The sequence below is a fragment of the Barbatula barbatula genome, assembly GCF_947034865.1.
Source record: "Barbatula barbatula genome assembly, chromosome: 8".
Taxonomy (NCBI): Eukaryota; Metazoa; Chordata; class Actinopteri; order Cypriniformes; family Nemacheilidae; genus Barbatula; species Barbatula barbatula.
The window spans coordinates 23214307-23236228 of NC_136771.1; the positions used below are offsets into that span (position 1 = coordinate 23214307).

At 39.1% G+C, this 21922-nt stretch overlaps 2 protein-coding genes across 3 annotated transcripts; one reads left to right on the plus strand and one right to left on the minus strand.

The window, feature by feature from the left end:
* Positions 1–85: 85 nt before the first annotated feature.
* slc5a10 (solute carrier family 5 member 10) lies at positions 86–21558 on the minus strand (the record flags this gene model as incomplete). Its single annotated transcript, XM_079463089.1, has 15 exons — positions 86–282; positions 1235–1325; positions 1849–2064; positions 4267–4435; positions 4727–4877; positions 4988–5095; positions 13543–13678; positions 15872–16077; positions 17013–17093; positions 17717–17822; positions 18929–19033; positions 19270–19329; positions 20019–20123; positions 21129–21200; positions 21448–21558. The coding sequence occupies 15 exons, from the start codon at positions 21556–21558 to the stop codon at positions 86–88; spliced, it is 1914 nt and encodes a 637-aa protein (XP_079319215.1).
* Positions 6739–16247, plus strand: fam83gb (family with sequence similarity 83 member Gb). 2 transcript variants are annotated; one of them, XM_079463088.1, is made up of 5 exons: positions 6739–7954; positions 9667–9834; positions 9924–10048; positions 10951–12226; positions 13883–16247. In XM_079463088.1, the coding sequence occupies exons 1-5, from the start codon at positions 7502–7504 to the stop codon at positions 13928–13930; spliced, it is 2070 nt and encodes a 689-aa protein (XP_079319214.1). In that variant the 5' UTR covers positions 6739–7501; the 3' UTR covers positions 13931–16247. The 2 variants fall into 2 exon arrangements, with proteins under 2 accessions (XP_079319214.1, XP_079319213.1); XM_079463087.1 differs by having other exon boundaries at positions 6775–7954; positions 13863–16247.
* Positions 21559–21922: the final 364 nt, after the last annotated feature.

Sequence of the window (21922 nt, forward strand, 5' to 3'; positions counted from 1 at the left end):
CATCAGATTAACTGTCATTTACAGAATGAGCAAAATGATGCACGTCTTGACAAAACCCAGATCTGTGATGACTCTTGTATGACTGTTACGCGTAGTAAGCATACAGGAAGATGTTGACGCACACCAAAATGATGGCATTGACGCAGCAGAAGCGAGACCAGAATGGGTCCTCTCTGATGCCATGAATTATGGGGGGCGGAGTCTCAACTGCAAGTCGTCCGGGTCGTGGACTGCAGAACCCGGCTGTGCGAACGCACTTACCCCTGCGCGTAGACTCGCAGCCTGTTTGCAAAAAATAAACAAGAGGACTTTTATAGAACTAATAGTATAATGTGCTGTTGTTACCAACATGTTTCAAAATATCATCTTTTGTGTTCTGCGGAAGTCATACAGGTTTGAAATGACAAGAGGGCGTGTAGATGATGACAGAATTTTCATTTTTAAAGGTGAACACCTTTAAATTATTTTGATAAGTTAAAGAATGTAAAAACATGTTGCCATGACTCATTGATCGCATTCTTTTTTTTTTACAGTGGATGAAAATGAGGGTTTCAGATGGTTTGTATACAGTTACATCATATCATTTTTGAACACCACATATAAAGACCTTTTCTTAGAGCAAATGTAACTTTTTGGGGATCATTTTGCAATTATTAAGTAGGTTTAAGTCAGTTCGCCTCACATTTACACACATAACAGATTAAATTTACTATACACACACTCAATTCGCAAAGTCTGACAACCAGAAAGTGTCCACATATTCTCAAAATGTTTAACTGCTTTTCTGTGATTTTTTATGTAAGTGGACAAAACCAGAAACATGCTTTGAAACTGACCGAGATGGCATCTTACATTACAACAACGATTGAAACAAATTTATAATCTATTGTATATAGTATCACGGTATAGAAAAACTACATCGAGTCATGATATTATTGCCTCAAGCAGCGACCTTTCACACATTCAAAACTACAAGAAAACATTTATGGTATTTTTACAGTTCCTTGTGTGTTTGTTCTCACGCATATAAAATATTTTTGTTTTGTCAACTGATATATGTAGATGTGGAACACAACCACACCCTGATGAATAGGGCAGAAAAATCCTCCTGAGATCTTTCATCAGCAATAAACTCCTCTCACACCTCATGCTCACATAGAGGAAGCAGGACGAGTGTTTGTGTGTGTGTGTGTGTGTGTGTGTGTGTGTGTGTGTGTGTGTGTCCGCTACATACCTTCAGTCCTGCGGTTCAGCGTGGATACTTTCTGTAGAGCTATTTCTCTTTCACTGGTGTTGCTCAAAGTCCACCAGGTCAGATTATGTGTCTGAAAACCAAAACAAAAGCCATTTTATATACATACAACACTCCGTTGCTTTTAGATTTAAAACATGTGCCATTTAATGAAATCAGGTCTAGACAAATCTTAAATGTAATGAATTAAGAATATGTTTCCTATATGCAACTTTTGTGAGTCCTATCAAAACCAAACCTACATTGCATTGCAAATGTCAGCACGTTTCAGATGTGATCTGACATTTATTTTCATGGATTTTTATTTAGAAACAGACATGGTAGTAACACAATAGTGTTCCAAAAGGATGCGTTTCACGTGTGTTCTTCTATGTAAAATTGCTATATATATATATTGTGTTCTTTCAGCAGTATGCAGAATTTATAATTTGCACAGTACGTTAATGATATTGATATCAAATGTTGAAATTATGGACTTCAAGGGAGAACTATAAAAGTAACTGCGCTAATATTTTTGCAATCGTCTTTTTGGATTGGTTCGACCACACGATTTAAAAAAAGGTACTGTGTGTTTAAGAAGAAGAGCATTATCGTACCTGTTCCTCAGTGGGTGGTGGTGTAAGGAGACTAATCACCACAACCACAATAGCAGTAAGAGCGCAGAGAATGATGGCGAAGTGCAGGTAATGTACTCTCCTCAGAACAGCAGGTGCAGGATCGAACACACCGCAGCGAGGTGGAGGGAATGCAAATTCTAGGACCATCCGTGTCAATCCCACCGCTAAACCCACCATCAGGCCCCAGAATGCTCCCTAAGTAGACAACACATATCAGAACCCCTACCGTAAAGGAACAGTTCAACCAAAAATCTGACAACTATATAATATGTATTTCTTAATAAAACACAGAAAGAAATGTTTCGCATAAGGTCTACATTAACGTTTTGCATCCCAAAAAAGTGTATAGACCGATATGAAGGTTAGTTCACTCTGTGGAACACAAACATATTGTGTCATATATGTGTTTTGTGATGATTGCGCTGGCGGGTTTGATGGCAGCGACATGGTTTTTGCATGTCTCTTGAGCGCAGAAGAAAGAAGAGTTCTTTGAATGGCACGGCAAGATGGTGATCACCAAATTTGTGGATGAACTTCTACACACTTGCTGTGTTCCTTTCTGCAAGTGTGCTTTATTTTATATAAATGAAACGATGTCCTAATTATAGTTTTTTCTCTAACTGCAACATTCACTCTGGTATCTGAGAAAACACACTTGAGCTGAGTGTTATCTAAGCCGAGCCCCACCACAAACATTCCTGGCACGACATGCTTCTTATTTGCTTATTAAAGGTACTTTAAGAAGGTGCACATGCTGACATTCCCTTGTCAATTATCACGGTGTCATCTTAGGTTTCTGGTGTTCAGGTGTTTAGCTAAAGATGATATGTAAAACAGCAGAATTCAAGTGACATATGTTAAAAAAGTCACGTAACGTCATTTTTGCACACATGCACATTCACTTAAACGCACACGTTTGCCTGTGTACTTTCACTGTAATGAGTTATTTCTTTTCCTAAGAATGTCACCCAAGCAGTTCACATTTGTTTCAACGGAGCTTCCCTTTCTCTGCAGGGCAATATAAACTTTCACAACATCAAGCCCACATACGTCAGTTGGTTCTGAAAACAAACAGTTATGCAATTATATGCTTATCTGAGATCTCGTCAGCTTACCCGAGTATTTCCTATACGGGGGGTGGCGGGGATAGCTTTCCAGTAAAGGATTCTTCAGGGGAAATTTGATCAATTCAACACCCTCCCTTCCAACTGAAATATTTTTGTTCAACAGGTTTCCATTTTTTAAAGTACTAGTTTATTAGCTAACATTTGCCTGACTATTGACGTGAGCATTGAATGTAGTGTAAACTGTCTACGGCCATTTTCAGAATAAAATCTCTCTCTCTCTGCATTTCTATTAAATATCTCAATGAAACACTACAGTACATACTGGTTTTCCCACAATAGCAATACTGTTACAGTAAATAAAGGTTTTCAGAATACAATGGAATAAAACAATTATACAACAGACAAAACAATACAACACAGGAAAAGCCCAAATGCAGCAACTTGTTTTTCTGGGTAATTGACCTACAACAAAAGAAAAAGCCTGTTGAAACACGTACCGTATAGTGCCTTGATGTATCTAGATTCAATCTATGTTCAGTAAACAGCTAAAGCTACAGATTCAAAATACCGAAGCGTGCAATTTTAATAATAGGATTTTAGATTTCAGATTTATCATTTACTATATCCCAAATGGTTGTCTGCCAAATCTGCACAGAATTGCTGGAAACATCTGCAGATTTTATATGGGCATCATGCCCGAATCTATCATGGCCAATTCATAAATCACAGGATCTGAAGCATATCACTCAACAGAACGTTACAATAAAACAATATCTGACATGCTTTGACACAGATCTCTGATATCATTTTCTGTCATGTGGCTCCGCCCACAACTGGTTACATTCTTCATGCTGCAAATCTGTCACGTCAATCCGTGCATGTTTTCTGTCGCCTGTGCGCGTCAATCAATCATCATGTGAGTCTAAATACAATACTACCCCCTCTGTGAGACATGAAATGTGTATTTACCACTATAAATAAGATCATTTTAAATACATAAATGTTACCATCAATTGCATTTCGCTAAAATGTGACCGGCCTTTAATCCCATCATGTCTGTCTGTCACCTACAAGTGGAAGTTATGCTGTTTTGTTCTGTCATTTAGACACATAGACAGGCACTTTGTCTTTTTGGACAGACAAAACACACAGCTTAACCGGTGCATTAAAATAACCAGGGTGAGACATTCCACACTCACTTAAAGGAAGCTTTTTTAAAAGCACGTGACCCTCAATGTCTGTTTTCAAATACACAGCTTGTGTTAGACCCTGGAGTTCAGTTTGTTCAGTGTGTTTTTGTGTGCAGAGACGTGAACATTTTTTTTATTACCGCTTCATTGGTTCGTTTCCAGAAAACAGCCAGTACAAATATGGCCGTCACAGGAGGGGCCAGGTAGCTGGTCACCGACTGGATGTAGACGTAAAGCTGACCGCTGTTGGCGCTCTGAAGAATTGGGATCCAAACCACGCTTACCACCACCAGAATAACAGTCACTATTCTGTGAGAACAAAAACAAACACAATGTATTATACTCTGAGGAATCACAGGCAAAGTAAAACCTATTGCAATATTTCGTTTATAACAATATACCTAACACGTGAAATATACTGTATATTTAATGGAAGAACATTGGAATCATTTATATAATTTATTTAGTCTAAATGATCAGTCTACTCCCTTGTCATCATGTTTGAGCTCATACGACACACTGATGCTGTACCTTGAATAACCACATCACATTGATTGATGGTTTTAAGTGACTCATTTGAACACAATCACACATAAACACCTGCCAACCAGCAGCAGTTCCTTCTCGCTAGCACCTCTACGATATTTCTTCCAAATGTCCATGGTGAAGAGAGTGCTGCTGCTGTTGAAGATGGAGGTCAGCGATGACATCAGGGCAGCCATCATGACAGCTATCATTAACCCCCGGAGACCTGGCATGAACAAGTAAAATATTTCTCAGGATTGACGACATATACATACTGTATTAAGTAAAAGGACGAATTACTGAGAACACACACACATACGTAAAGATTCACATTACCGCTTGGCATGAGTTCGATGACCAGTTTTGGGAAAGCGATGTTGGAACATCCCACCTCTGCACCACACACCTTTAGACATTCCTCGGGGTCAACACAGGCAACTATGTCTGAATACAAAAATATCCAAGGGTTTACAAAGGAAAAGTATTCAGTCGATGCCATTTTAGTGTTGGTAGAATATTATATAATAGTTTCAAGGTTTTATATACAGTAACTACTACATTTGACTTATATATGATATAAAGCTTTCCTGTAGCTCAGGGGTTAAAGCATGGCGCTAGCAACGCACAGGTCATGGGTTCGATCCCAAAGTCGTTAGATACAAATAACTAACCTAGTTAGAAACTAAATGTATAGCACAATGCAATGTGAGTCACTTTGGATAAAATAGTCTGCCGTAAATGTAAATATATACCATGATACTGAATAATTGCCATATTTATTTACCATACGGGTTTAAAGTGACCTATTTGTCAGATATGGTGACCCATACCCAAAATGTGACCTCTGCATTTAGCCAGCAGCTATTACTGCAGCAAGTGGGGTAAGGTGCCTTGCTCAAGAATCAACCGGCAATCTTCTGGTATCGAGTCTGACTCTCTAACCATTCGGCCACGACAAACCATTACGTAGCTACATAAGCAATTCAGCATCTTTTTTCTAGTATAAAGAATTAGAAAGTAGTTTAGTATTAAAGGGGTGGTGCAACGGTGTGACATGCATTCTGACTTATTTACAATGTCTTCACACGCTTAACATGCTCAACTTGTCAACAAAAGAATCGGACGTATTACGTAGAATTTCTGTGCTCGATACACTCCCCTGGTGTTCGTACAGGTTTCGGAACGTTTTTTTCAAACATGAAAATCGTTACGCAACAACTTTCTTAGTCCCTTATTGGACAATTCTCCCGGAAAAGCAAGCGGCACGGCCACGCATCAACCATGGAGAGCGGGAGAAGGAGCATGCGCATAACTCACTTTCACTTGTGTGCAGGAGAGAGAGCGCTATTTTTGCAAAGTTCAGCTGTGTTGTTCGCTGCATTTTGGGTGATGAATATTATATAAACGGTGTATATTATGCTGGATTTGCAGATGGTTTGAAACTGATAGATGGCGCAAGAGGTAAGTGAAACTGATGTCTGTGTTTTCTTGGAAATGTGTGCGCACATTGAATAAATGTATAAATGAATAAATGAATAAATGTAAAAAAAAATGAATAAAATGTAAATAAATGCACATGCTTTAGTTTTTGACTTCTTTTTGGAAATACTCGCACAGCTGTATCTGTCTTTATAAATGTGATCAAACTAAAGACAAGATATTTGAAGGGTGCGACACTATTCTGTAAGTATTCAAGATTAACGTGAGATATACAGAAACTGTCGGAGTTATGGCCGCTTTAAATAACTGTGGTGAAGCAATTGAAGTATTAAAGTTTCAAAGCACTGTCAGTATTGAGGTGCAGTATCCAAGCAGCCTATTGTACGTAGTGCGGTTAGAAAGTATTATATGATCATCTTAAAGTATTTTAATTATGAACTCAAACACTTGTTGGTGGCTGTGTAAACACACGTGCAATTGTTCTTTCTAACTCTCTAAGATAAACGAAACTTGCTTTGATATTCTGTTATCTACTGCAGCTGTAGATAAAACACTGCCCTGCTGTCAACATTACTCTGCCGCAAAGTCTGGTGGAAATAGGAAGTTGTCTGCTTTTCACTTTCCTCCCGGACACCCCGCCCCAAACCACCCGACTGTTGACTCAACACAGCAGCAGTGAGTCTATTCGACCGGCGTGCCGCGTCACGCACTCGTGCCGCTTCCTCTTTCTCCACGGCTTCACAAAACTGGGTCAAAGTAACACAAAAGCCTCGAAGTCGCGTTACAGTTCGTTTTTATTTCATTTATAGTACGAACATGGAAGGAGGTGTGAAAGTTTTGTATGCGCCGCGTCGGTCTGGCGATCACCCGGCAACTTTTGGTCCGCTCGCGAGACCCGACAGTCTGGACTTTTTCTGAGCTGAATATCTGGATCCAGTGTGTGTGTGTGTGTGTGTGTGTGTGTGTGTGTGTGTGTCCCTCCCGGTCAGGTGACTAAGGTGTGTCTATTCGGAAGGGATGCTTTGTTCTCATCTACCTGCCGGTGAATTAAATGAAAGCGGATCTCCAGCGCGGCGGTAAACGGCTTTTCAGGACTCCGGCCCCGAAGGACAAAATGATCAAGTAACATCGGTTCAGTTGTTCGTCTATTTGCTTAACAATATCGCCGTTGTTTATACGCGTAACTGAGCTTTTCGTGCCAAAGTTACCGCTGAGCACAAACCGACGGATCACGCGTATCCCCTTTACCATGGAAACGCTTTACCGCAACCGCAGGGGAATTTATGTATAGGCCCGTTAACTGCAGAAACGAACTTTTCTTACTTTTTTTGGTGTCAAATCATGTCTAATATAGAAACACGCTAACGGAATCCGCTTTCGTTATAACTCGCTTGGATTTTAAACCGCACCATGGCTCTTTCTCAAGTCCAGTGTCTCGATGACAATCACGTAAACTGGCGTGTAAACGAATCCAAACCGGAGTTCTTCTACAGCGAGGACCAGCGGCTCGCGCTCGAGGCGTTCATCACCAAAGGACGCGATGCGTTTGACAGTTACGTGAAGGAGCGCGAGCTGCGTCCGTTCCTCTCAGAGACGGAGCTCGAGACGCTACGTAGGAGTATCGAAGATTACAAACCCGGTTCCGAGAATCAAAAAACGGATGGCACGACGGACGGGGACGCCATCTCGTTGCAGTACTGGCCGGACCGCTCGGATATCTCCATACCGAACTTGGACCTCGGATGGCCCGACTGCAATTCGTATCGCGGGGTGACGCGCGTACACGTGTACACGCACCCGCCGTCGGACGGACAGACGCATATAAAAGAGGTGGTGAGAAAGGCCATCGCGCAAGCACAAAAGGTCAGTCGGTTTTGATGAACTGGAAAAACTTGAATTGGCCAAATGTGTGACCTGTTGAACGCAACCGATGGAGAGTCTGATGGTTTCCATTACAAATACCTTGAAATGTTTTCCACATTTTTGTAAATACATACCAGATTTTATCCAAAGCGACTAACGACTATCAACAAAACAAGATTATTTGTTGTAGTGCGTTATGGACGTGTTTCCAGTGGAGTTAAAGTCCAGTTTGGTTCACCAGATAACATCCCAACAATAGAACCCAATACATTACCAGTAGAGACCATTATAGTTAACCTATACAAATTCCATTATAACTACTAAATCCAATTTCGGTGATGGTTTATATCGTTTTTTCCCAACAACCTTTCAAACTATTACCAATATAAGTTCATGTTAAGCAAATGTTACTTTGTGTTGATCAGGAATCATTGAATCATTTCAGCTGTCTATAGGTTATTGGACATTATTGATGTCACAAGCTCCACAAATTTAGCGTATCGGGTACTGGGATCTTTAAATAAAGTACATAGATGGATTTGTGAGAACAAGAGAATAAAAGCCTCTTTGTGGGATTCAGCAAGTTTCCCATGTGGCGTCAGGGTTTGTGCAGTGGGAGTAAACTTATTTGCATCAGATTAAGCTCAATGTTATAATTAGATAATAGGATAATACATCCAACATTTTTTTTAGAGGGAACCAAAATCGTTCAAAAAGTTTTGATCAGTCGTTTCAAAGTCACTGAATTGACATCCTGATATGTGTATACTTTAAGAAGTATTTAAATAGTACAGCTTAAGAGATGCATACAAATATTACAGTTTAAGTCTAACAACTTTGTATTAGCACATATTGTATTATTGGTCCTGTATGACATATCGCTTATTTGGATAAAAGCGTCTGCTAAATGACTTAATGTAAATGTAAGAGCCAAACATTCAAAAACTCATACTGCTTAAAAACTTATTTTCAATATTGAACATCCACCTCAATGTCTGTTGTGATTACAGCCAAAGGCACTGAATGCATCCGTGGCGAAAACTGACATTACGGCTTAATAAAAAAAAAACACACAGGCCTTTCCGTTAATGATGAGCTGTCTTTAGAAAACTAAGTAAAAAACCCTACAGAAGAGATTTGGAATTTCCCAAACTGCTCTCCATCTTTATCCGTCCATCATCAATTCCCGTTACAATTCACAACGTCTGCTGGTTTTCTAACCAACTCCATTGTTCATGTCAGAACATGCTAAAGCTTCATCGCTCTGGCCCATGACACATACCATCATCAATTCTCTCCCACCCCCTCTCTCCTAAAAAACACATTCACTTTCAAATACTCAGTCAATCAAAAGAAATCCCTTTATCTGGAGATATTTCACACAATGAGTGTTTATAATGTAATGTAGGTTGTAATGGGAGTAGTACAAGAAGCTTAGGGTGTGTATGAGTTGTTTTGTAGCTGCATCATCATGATGTCTATTTGATAAAGAGAATATACAATAGAACAGTAAGTTAGGTCACTGTTGTGACTTGTATTTTAGCATACAATATTATTTAAGCAATATGTGACTGTAAATCTACATTTGACTTGTCTTGTTGAACTTCTATTTAAAAAAAATACTTTTAACAGTTGTATAACTTATCTGTGTACACAAACTACGATTGGATTGGTCAATTAATTGGCATTTGTGATTTTTTTTTTGTTTGCAGATGATTGCAGTGGTAATGGATGTTTTCACAGACGTCGATATTTTTAAGGACCTAATAGAGGTTGGATTTAGAAAGAAAGTAGCAATATACATTATTATAGATCACACAGCTGTACAGAACTTCCTACACATGTGCGAGAGAGCAAATATGCACAGAGGACATCTCAACGTGAGTGAAGCACCTGCGCATATTCATGTCGGTTTTGTAGCATTTCTGACTATTTGATTGGTTAAGTATGCGGTTTTATTCGTTTTTAGAATCTGCGGGTACAATGCATCGGCGGTGCGGAATTTTACACTCGCTCGGCTCAGAGAGTCTTTGGGTCTTTGAGTTCGAGATTCATGTTTGTGGATGGCGACCGTGCTGTTTCTGGATCATACAGGTTTGTGTGGAAATACAGGCTAATCCCACTAGATCTGCTTTGTGTGCCTTTGGGGTGATTCACTTCAAAATATACATGCCACACCCACATACACATTCAGTATATACTGTATACATGTACATAATATATGCACACTGAATGTAGAACCTCCTCGGCACTTTTAGTCTCAACTTTTTGGCATGCCCATTTGAGGTCATCAGCTGATGAGTCAATGAATAGTTAACCCAAAAATGAAAAAGATCCCATCATTTACACACACAGGGTAAATTATAGCAGGTCTGTATAGTGCAACATACATGTGTATGTGGACAAATATATAATTATTGTATAGTTAAAGAATGGAAAACACAGGTCTCCGAAAACCGAAAAAATTTTTACGGAAAAAAGCAATACAGGAAGAAGTAAATTATATGGGCCGAATTTACCCAAATGTAACCTTAATATCCTTTATCTGGCTATTTATCTGATTAAACTTCACATATATATTTTTATGTAATATAACATACGTTTTATACTTGTAATAGAACTGTTTGGCCTGTGATACAAAATTTTAAACCTCTGTAAAACCAGTGCTACGTGCAAAACAAGTTAACGTACTGCCCTGTTTAGGTATAAGTAAATTAAGAATCTTTTTAAGATTTAATCTTTTTGAGTATGAACCATCTATAATTCACTTCTATTAAATAGACATTGAAAATGTGCAGTGCAGTTTTTAATTACGCTCAGAATACTTAGATTACATTCATCATGAACATGAATTACTTTTGGATTGAGGTGACAGTATTAGACTAGATAAATAAATGCTAAGACTTAAACTCATGTCAATTTGTACAATAGAATTTTGAAAATGGCTACTTCAATAAAACTGTACATGTTATTTTTCTGTTTCTGACTTTTTTTAGTTTTACATGGACCGCCTCTCGTTTGGACCGCAATGTCATTACAGTCCTGACAGGACAAGCTGTTGAAACCTTTGACAAGCAGTTCCGTGAGCTATACTTGAACTCCCGTGGGGTCAACCTATCCAAGGTTCCAATGGCGGACCTTCCGGAGCCTGAGCCTACCATAGTTACCGTCCCTCCCCCTGTTTCTGCGACGGTTGCAAGAAAGCTAATTAACCCTAAATATGCATTAGTAAATGTAGACGCAGCGAGCAAAACTTCTTCAGACAAGGCTAGTGCCAAAAACAGCAGCTCACATCATCCTATGACCCCCGTTCCTAAGTCCCATCGCGAGGTAACGGAAAAACCAAAGCAACACCCGGGCCTTGTAGGCTTGCCCAAGGCAGATCTCATTCCTTACTTGCCGACCTGGCCTGAGCCAGACCCATCCAGTGACGTTATTGGGTTTATTAATATCAGAGACACAAGTAAGCCAGCACCTGTGCATTTAATGCGTTCGCAAATGTTCGGAACATCACAAGCGATCCGCTTCAAAGACCCTTTCACTGCCCCACCTGAGGAACCGCTACCGGAAAAGGCCCATCTTAAGAAAACACAAGAGGTCAAAAAAGATACTGTCGATGCAAACGTTCAATCAAGTAAAAAGCCTCCAAAAGATGAACTGCCGAATACCCTCCCTGCGGTAAACTTACAGCCAGGGACTAACTGCAACAGCAACCATCAAGATGTATCTGTTAACTCATCCAATTCTCCAAACAACCAAATCCAACACAATGACCCCAAACACAACCCTCCTCCACAAGAGCAGCAGCCCAACCCTAAACTGATGAATTCCACTTGTGAGAACCAACAAGCTTTACAGCAACCCGTGCCCAAACCACGCACCTTGCAGGTGGTGGTTAATAAGCCGGAGGGATCTAAAGATGCAAAGATCACTTTAGTCAGACGGGAGGAGAACAAGTTGGTCAACCCGAAGATTACGCATAGGGACACTTTCGACAACGATGCCGACAGCATGGCTGTGACTTGTGCGCTTTCATTAAAGGATAAAGATGAGACTTCAACAACATCAGACGAGTACTTTGAGTGCACCGACTCGGACACGGCCAGTCCTACCGACAAGCTCCCTAATGGAAGGATGACTGGTTCCGGTCGTGTTGACCGAAGTCCTGACTCTCTTAACGTAATGGCCCGGCTCTCTCAATCCATGCTAGACTTGGGACTAAGTACCGTTGAGAATAATCTACTTAATGCACAGAACATGGAGAATGTAAAGGTAGGACTTTGGTTCATTATGTCTGTGCGTGTGTGTGTGACTGAATGTGAAAGTGTTTTTTATCAGATCTGGCTCAACACTAGTCCATAAACCTGGGCGTGTCTCAAATAGATGAAAAGAAGTCAGGCGTGTGTCGTGGAACGCGATAGGGTGTGTTATTAGGCCTCCCGGGATTCTGTTGACATTTACAGCATGTCTGAACCTGCTGTCAGTGCTACACTTATGGGGGTGGCAGGAGGGTGCTGGGCAAAATTTAAATATGGTTACGTATCAGTCGAGAACAGGGAAGGGTGCATCGTTTTGTGGGAATTTTTCCATGCTAGCAGCCAACCAAAGGTTCCCAGGAAATTATGGCACAGCCCTCTTATGCAGTCCTTGAAGATCTCTCCGTAATGCAAATTGTTTCTTTTATTTTTTCAAATGTTGTTTTTATATAAAATGCTTAAATTGAGTTGACTTGAGTTACTTCTGAACAAGGGCTGTAAATAATCATTTCAAGCATAATACTACCTTGTAAGAAAATCCAGTTAAAATCTGTTTAAAGGAATGGTTCACCCAAATATGGCTATTCTCTCAATTTTACAATCAAATATGGTGACATGTAGATGACTTCCAAATTATTCGTTCTTGCTTGTCTATTGACTAGTTGTAAAATGTGTGTTTCATCACAAAACATAAAAAAGATTTAAAATTATTGACATGCAGAGAAAAGGATGGGTAATTTTTAATAAAGCGTTGGGCCAATGAGGTCTGGACCCAACTGTTGGGTTGTAAATTAACCTATGCTGGATTGTTTCAACCCAAAATTATATATCAATTTGGGTCAAATATAAACCTATTTCTGGGCTAATATAACCCAACAGTTGGGTTCATCCCTTTTTGACCCAACACTGGGTTGAAAATAACCCAGCGTTTCTTAGAGCATACGGTAATATGACGATATTTTGATATAAAAGAAAGGATGTCGCCTAGATAGTACATTTGAAGAGAATTCTCATATTTGCGTTAATTATTTCTTCAAGTTTGTGGCTGGTTTTACATGGTTACTATCTAATCCAAGCTGGTCCAGTATGGTTTCAATGTGGTCCCCACCCACGGGTTGGTCAGATCCTAAACAGGCACAATCCTGGTCAAGCTGGCTCTGATAGAACCCACCTTGGACCAGCAACAAACAAGCTACCATGTTCCCAAAACCACCTTAAAACTATGATCAGTTTTTTTCTGTAACCTGAAAGGCTTAAAAGGGACAAAATATGACATTGAATTCGGTTTTTGCAGCACTAGAGAATACAGGAGCTGTGGAGTGTGTATAGTACCTGGGTAGAGGGCCCTGCTGATCATGCCAGGTAGGATTATGAAGATCATGGGTAGCATCTTGAGATAGCTGGCAAAGATGGACGCTCCTTTAGCGTGACTAAGATTCTTGGCTGACAGAGACCTCTGCACGATTACCTGTCGAGTCACATTGTCCACCAACATTATTATCAGTCCCGGCTCTTCATGTTTAAGCATAACTATTAAACAAAAAACAAGACAAATTATAGCATGAACGATTGAAAGCCATTCGGTTGATTGACGGGCAAAATGACTTCTGAAAAAGATTTGTTATACTTTCTCTTTCCACATGTATCTTCAGCTTTATCGAACTGTCTCCAGGTCACCTGTTCGAGACATCTACAGCCGAACGAAAGTGGTGAATACTGAACCTGGAGCCTTCCATACACCCCCCAATGGCAGCGGGCATGTGATCGGGGGTCACAGGTACTGGCAGGGGAAGATGTATGACCCCGAACTCCCCTCAAGTGGATTAAGACAGCAAAACCTAAATCGTACTGGAAGGTCCCCTCAAAGACACGACTCTGCCTATACGATCGAAGGACTCCGATCGACGGTTTTACAGAGGAAATCTCATTCGCCTCAGAGACAGGTTGAGACTCGCACACCATTAGGAATCTCCTTTTCTAAACTTGCCAGCTTCAAACACCTTCAAGGAAGGTTTCAGTAAACCCGGCTGGTTTTCCCTTGGGGGATCAGTTGTCACGGGGGCACAATGACATTTAACTGATTTAACAACTTTGTATTAAGTACAAAGGCATGAATGTGCAATGATGTAGCCACCAATCTCCATTCATTCAGACTTGAAACAGGAGTCAAACTGGAATGTTTAAACCTAATACAGTGTTACGGCAATTTAAAAAACAATGATCTTATAAGCTGGACTGTATATTTATGTAAGGCAATGAGAGATGCACAATTATCTATTAGAAACGTATTAGAGCCTTACTTTTGTTTATGTGCCTTCTGAATAATGAGGACTGGAATTCTGTGCGGACTGGAATTTGGTGGAGGATTTGTGACTGTGGTGATGGCAATTTTGCATTTACCTGTTATGTTGGCTAATAGTTTCTTAGATAAAAATAGGGAAATGCTGCCCAACACATTAATCCCAATATTGTGTGTCCGACTAACCGATTATTCCAAGATGCACTGGCCAAATATATTTGTAATATACAAAAGTAAATTCAACACATTATGAATTAATCACACTGATTGTGCTTCAGACGTCAGACCTGGTATGGTGTTTGAGTCTTTACAGTGTTCACATTAGCCAAAAATCTTGCGAATAACTCTGAAACCCATCATCATTATTGGGAGATAGTTTTCTGCATCATTCATTACAATGCAATGTCAACATGCTGTCTTGCATCATCTTAATTCTTCCATTGACACTGTATGACGTCACACCGCCGATGTAGCATAGCATATGTTGACCGCTGATGGCCGACTAGTTGACTACTTTCTTTTCTACAAGTTTTCGACTAGTAAAAATGAGTCATGCAAGCCCTATTGTCTGTGGTTGTTTTTTCTGTCAATTTAATTGCACAGAATTGTTAGATTTCATATTTGAGTTTTTGTAGAGCCTTGTAATTTCCTACAATATTATAGATTTAATGTGATGTTTACTGTAACCTATGGAAAGTGTTACAAATCCAGTCTTCTAACTGACATCTCAAACATTTGCTTTTAAATTTGCATTATTTCACTCCTGATTGAGTGAATCTTAACTATAATCTTAACTGCAAAATACTTGAATTTTAAGGTGAACTTTCAAATGAATGCTGATGCATTTGCTTTATTAACATAGACCCCATATTTCATTGTTTGTGAAATAAAACAACACTGTGAGGGATAGACGTACTGTCCTCTTAGAAGGTTGTGCTGTCATGCTCTTTGGTTGTCGACAGATTAGAAAAAAAACACCCCCAAAAAGATTCAATAACATTCACTTCGTAACAATACATAAACATTTCTCACAGACACAGCCTTGTTATACCTTACAGTGTCTAAGGTAAAATAAATTCTGGCCTTGTAGATTTTCCCCAGAAGGCTTCTACCTCTGTCTCTCAAGCTATGCAACAAAAGGTATGGTCGCAATGCTGTTCTTTAAGTGAGACTCTTTACATTTTATAGAGGGTTAGGTGCTTGTAACTTTGTATTAGCACTTATTGTACTATTGCTCTTGTATGACATATCGCTTATTGCTCCCCGAACTCTTTGTAAGTCGCTTTGAATAAAAGCGTCTGCTAAATGACTAAATGTAAATGGATTGGTACTTTTCTATTTTCTGTGAGTTTTTAGGCGTACCTGATCAGTGCACCAGTACCATGTTGCCAGAATGGTTAAGCCCAGTGTCATGCCCGGCCAGGGTAAGTCTCCATGAACAGGGTCTCTGAACAGGTGCATGGCATCAGCCCTGGGCAGGTGACATGTCGTGTTCGGGATGATCTTTGATGGCACAGCTTTCAGATACACACTCTCCAGGTTACTGTAGCCTCCAATCTTATTGAAAGCTGCAATAGGTACAGAGATACATATCAGATAAATCTACTCCAAAGTTGGGAACAATTTTGAGGTGTAGCACATCATTTTTGTACTAGCAATAAAACAACAATGTGTTTACTTTGATTACAAGAAAATAATGAACATTTTGAGTTTATCCAATAAAAAAATATGAAATTCCTGACTTGTTTGAGCTATTTATGTAATGTGTGTCACAGTTCGGATTCTGTAAATAGTTATGCGCATTATGCAGATTCTAGCTATGCTAGCTATGCAGATTCTACGTTTTAAATAATAGTGTCCTGAAACAAAAGCTCGCTTCCATATAAAAGTAAAATGTTGTGACTTATCAAAAGTTATGTTTAGATGAACTGGTAAATTAAACCTTGTTTTTCCGACGTTGTTATTACTTTAGTTATTTTTGTCCTTTAAGTTACTGTATATATAAAATCCTTTGTTTACTCATCGACACGCAATATACCAATATTTAGTTAAAAAATGTATAAAGACCCTGCTGAATAAAACAATATCTGTTCAATTCCAATAGATTTATTGGTTATGAGAATTGTATTGGTTTAATGAAAGCTATGATGGTTTATACTGGTTGTGTGTTGGTTTCTAAGGTGGGATGTTATCTGTCGGATGGGCTATTCAATATTACTGAAATAAAGCCTAAAACACACTACAGGAAAGTTGTAAACAACTGATGCTTCTAAATGCATTTTAAGTCAAGTGAAGTCACCCTATAGAATTTGTATTGATTGTTTCAATCCAGCAGTAAACTGCCGCCTACAATGCAAGGTATGATATATATTGATCTGCATTTTGTTAAATATAATTGGTAAATATGAAATATCTGCGTAAACACAACTTTCAACTTATATCTGTTAAGGATGTCATTGAACAGCTGACTGGAGAATAAGACGGAGACTTGAGACCGGCGGACCTGTGATGGTGAGGATGACTGCTCCAATGATCATGACGAACGTCTGAAGAGTATCTGTGTAGATTACAGCAGCCAGGCCACCTGGAAAAACCGAGGACTTAAATGGGTATTGCTCAACTTTCTAATGAAGTTTAATAAGATCTGAGTCATCAAGGTCAACCCCGAATCGGCACAGAGGAGTGAAGGCGGTAACATCAGAGCCACAGATTAAGCAATTATGTACTTATCCTAGAATCAATCTTTGTAGTCTATAATTATTTCTGCAGAAATGATCTGTTGGTGAACACTTTGCTTTAGTGGGAAAGTTTGAAAAAGCAATTCAGTAAAAGTTTTCAAATTTAGTGCTGGAGGGCAGAACGATTGTTTGACATCTATAAACTGATCCTTTTTAAGAATTGTTACTAATTTTTATTAGTACTTTATAAAGTTGAATAAAGGGACAAAATACTTATTTAGAAACTACTTCTCTCTTGGCTTTTAAGTAAGAATAGAAATAACACGATTTGCCCATTTTCTTTAGTTAAGTAACGAAAATAGCTTTATTGCTGTCAAATAATGAAACGCTTGAAATAAATTAAAGTTGTGTTAGTAAGTACAGCATTACGTTTAAGTTGTAGTATTGTTTCAAAATGACTGAGTTTATAAACAGTAGCATGTAGCGACACTGTTTAAGTGCTAGTTTACCCAAAACTTCAAATACAAACCTGCAATGGTGTAGAGAGCAGTTACCACTAACATGAGCACAGTGGAGAGGTAAAGATTCCAGCCCAAACAAACCTGGACAAACAGAGCTCCAGAATACAGGTCTGTCTGCAAACAGACAAACACATACTGTACACATCACCCAAATGTTATGCTCGGAGGTTGCACTTTTCTCGCTCAGGAGACCAAATCGAGTTTTCCATTATATTTCACTCATTTATACACAATGTTTCTTCCAAAATTGTAACACTTGATGACACACAATAACATTTATGGGTAATAACATTAATGTGTAAACATACCTAAAAATTGAGGCGCTAAAACATTTTTGTGCAGCATTGCCATATAGTCAACATTTTTGGTTATTTTGGTAGAATAACCATTTCTGTCTAACCTTTATAGTCGAGAATCCTTTTCCGATACTAAAAAACATTTGTACAACAGAAAGATTCTCTGTTTCTTCATGGGACCAAACAGCCTGACAAAGAACCTTTCAGAAATCTGTCATTTATTTTGGTCTTGGGCATTATGAATTTCATGCTGAAGGCAGCTTTGTTTGCAGATTTCGGTATCATCTGGTCTGAGCACAGTTCGAGACGTTGAGAGTCTTCATACTGAAAGACTTAAACTGTTGCCTCTTTTTCAGTTGCATAGGTTTTTTTTCACGTGCTGCTGGTGTTGCCAGGGCATTTTCATGGGCTGTTGTGGTCTAGTGCATTGCTATGTGGTTGCTGGGCATTCTGGTGGTTGCTAAGGTGTTCTGGAAGATTGCTTAAAGCCCCCCAAAAAGTACATAGAGTCCATCACCACATCTCCGTCATGTTCTAGTCTTTAAATATGCTTTATTTTACTTAGATTTTTATTTTTCCAATATTATCCACTTAGCAAAAACCTAATAAAGTCTAATAAAGTAGTAGCACTCTTGAGTACAGTGTCAAAGTTCAATACTTAGTTGATGAAACGTCTTACCCCATATAAGAAGCCAACACTCTTCTGTATGTCTATGTGTGCGTGTACAGTGAAAAACAGATGTTGAAACCGAGCTAAACACCACTTCTTTCACAACGTGACATTCCTTGGAAACAGAAGCATGCCAGCTATTTGAAAAGACATGTCGAGTGATGCCTTTTGTCAGATTAGTGTTTGTCTTGTTCTTTGTGGATTTAAGAGAATTGCTCTGAAAGTGAACATGCGCTTGTTTTTTACATGCTTACCGAGATCTTGGTGAACACAGACAGCAACAAACTAAGAACTGACAAGTATGTGCGAATTCTCTCTCCTCCAAACCTCCGACCCAAATATTCTGGCATTGTGACAATCTGTGTGAGAGAGAGAGAGAGAGGTAGAGGGAATGCCACGGTCTAAGCAAATTATCAGTCAAATCAGAGAAAGTAGAACATGTGGCGTGTGTGTATATGAGATTGAGAGAGACTGTGAGTCTTATTGTATGTGGGGGCAGCGTTAAACATCGTGTCTCAATCATTAACATATTTATAAATTCAGCTGATATTTTTGGTAAAACAGGGGCTTTGTGTTTTTTATTCACAAGACTCACCCCAGAAGAGACATAAACTGGGACAAAGATCCATGCAAGAGCCAGCAGGACATAAGTTGCCTAATGGAGAGATAGAGAGGGATGTTAACACATCGCAAAAATGCATTTCTTAATCAGTATCCTACTTGGGTTTTCCAGTCGGAAACAATACAGTAATTCGAGTAATTTCCTTGAATAGAAAAGCCGGATGTGCAGTGTTAAAACGTACGAAATGCTAACAAATGATGCTAGATATTTTCTCAGAACTAATGTCACCTTGCGTGATTTTTGCAAAAAACAAATTTCAAATCCTTATTTTAAGTTCTAGTACCTTGGATTAATGTTTGTTACGTGCAATGGCGTTCTTACGTTTACATTAGGTTCTGGTTTCCTTTTGCGTTTTTGTCTAAAATTATTATGGTGTATGCACGTAAAAAGTGCACTTGTTAATGTTTATTTTATTTTTTACATGTTTTTACTTGCATACAAATCACTCAAATCCACGCAACACAAGCAAGCACAAGACAACATTTGCTTCTTTTCGAGGGAAATTGCTAAATGTAATTGTGACTTCCAAATGAATTCTTGTTTTAAGGACAGTTAGACATTTGTGCTTGAAAACAAGACACAGATTTCAAATAGGATGTTTGAGTGCATAAAATGAACCAATCCTTTGGCTCCCCCTAGTGCTTACACGCATACGTACACATTCATGGTGAATATCAAAGTTCCCCTAGTGAAAAATAATTATTTTTTAATAAAATACTCACATTCCATTCAAAACCTGCCACAGCGATTCCCCCGGCAGCCCCCGTACCAGCCAGGCCGATGAATAATCCAGAACCCTCACTGCTGGCAAACAGAGATGCCCCAATCTGCACCCATTCACATTACACATTAGCGTGACACTCACACCAAACTAATAATGTACACGATACAGGATTGAAGTGCTATTAATTCAATCAAATGTAACATTTTAAACTTCAAAGCAGTATGAACCACACCACAGACATGTAGTTGATGTGATGTTTTTGGCAACATGGTGTTATACTTCATCCAAATCTAAAACTTCAGTTCCGCATATTCCTGTACAAATATGGGTCCAGGCTTTATGACTTAAAGTTCACCCTAAAATGACCCTCTTGTCATTTCAAACCTGTATGACTTTCTTTCTTCCGCAGAACACAAAAAGGAAGAATGTTGTTAACCGGCACCCATTCCCTTGCATTGGTTTCATGTCCATACAATAGAAGAGAATGGGTGCCGTCGCTGTTCGGTTACCAACTTTCTTTAAAAAACACTTCTACTGCAGAACACAAAAGAAAGAAAGTCATACGGATTTGTAATGCCGTGAGGGTTAATAAATTATGAAGTTGAAGTGAACTCTGCCTTTAATATGAAGTTTTGAATTTCACTTTATTTATATACAACGGTCTAAAATCATGCATGTTAACAATTTATTTAACACTCCCGTTCTACATATACTTGCTTTGTACTGTGTAGCTGTGTATTTAATACAGTCCTGAACTCTAAACCTAACCCATGTTGGGTTAACTAAAATTGTGAGTATATCGTAAGTAAATGCAGTATAAACGCTGTGCATGTTTTGTAAAATAACTGCAACCAAAATGGTGCAGATATGTTGTCCGCATTCAGACCGTTGTCTATATTCACTTTTTACTGCATCACTCAATACTAAAACATTTTCAATCATTCACGTTGTCACATAAAACGCATTCGTATATAAATTAATCCAAATTCTTTGTTGAAATGGTGGCATATTCAGGTACATTTACTTTTTCAATTAACTAGTGTTTACTAGGTCAGTGATCATTCATTACTATGAGTGTTGTTCAAATGTTTGTCTGATCTGCACTTACCGGCCACCAAGCCATGTCCCTTCCAGCCAGGAAATATCCACTTAGTGTGTTTCTGCTCACTCTGCAAGATGACTGAAACACACACGCACAGCAGTTTGGACAAAATATAAAATAGTTTAATTTCTTAACTACCAAGTTAAGTGTTGACTGTAAGATAGTACCTCGTAACCAAACAACACTTTAATCTATGCAATTAATGATAATATATTGTAAAGTTCAACCCATTTTGTAAACATACGATCACGTTAATTTAAATACTTTTAAAATAATAATAATGTTTAAGACAACCAACACCCATACACACACACACAGGCCTCACCCATATCCCAACTGCGACGTTCAATAAGAAATACGCTCCGATCACGATGATGTCAGATACGCTAAACGACTGCGAGAGCGCGAAAAATTTGGTGGTGGAGTTCGACGCCATGTCCTGCCTACACGCACGCTACACACAGACTAAGACAACAGGTCAGGGAGGGATGAGAAGACACAGAGCGTTCTGGTCAGTCAGCTCCGTGTGTGAATTGATGATTAAACGCATCAGTTTAATGAAGCAAACTTGCACCTTCGTGTAAACAACAGGACAGATGAGAGACTTCCCTGAAGGCCGACCTTGCTGCTTGTAGTTTGGGAGTCTTACAAACACACACCTGCGTGCATAAGCGAACGCACATGACCTGGCACACGTATAATGACAGAGGGGAGATGTGTTAGCTGACAAACCTAATGTGACTAAAGGAGACTAAAAAACATCCCTGGACACACTTAAAGTGAATCATTTACTTAAACAC

What these genes read in the sequence shown, in the direction of transcription:
- fam83gb (XM_079463087.1), top strand. Translation starts at nt 7,502, where the DNA reads ATGGCTCTTTCTCAAGTCCAGTGTCTCGATGACAATCACGTAAACTGG. An exon ending in CCATCGCGCAAGCACAAAAG is followed by an intron (nt 7,955 to 9,666) that starts GTCAGTCGGTTT and finishes TTTTGTTTGCAG; the next exon opens with ATGATTGCAGTGGTAATGGA. An exon ending in GCTGTTTCTGGATCATACAG is followed by an intron (nt 10,049 to 10,950) that starts GTTTGTGTGGAA and finishes GACTTTTTTTAG; the next exon opens with TTTTACATGGACCGCCTCTC.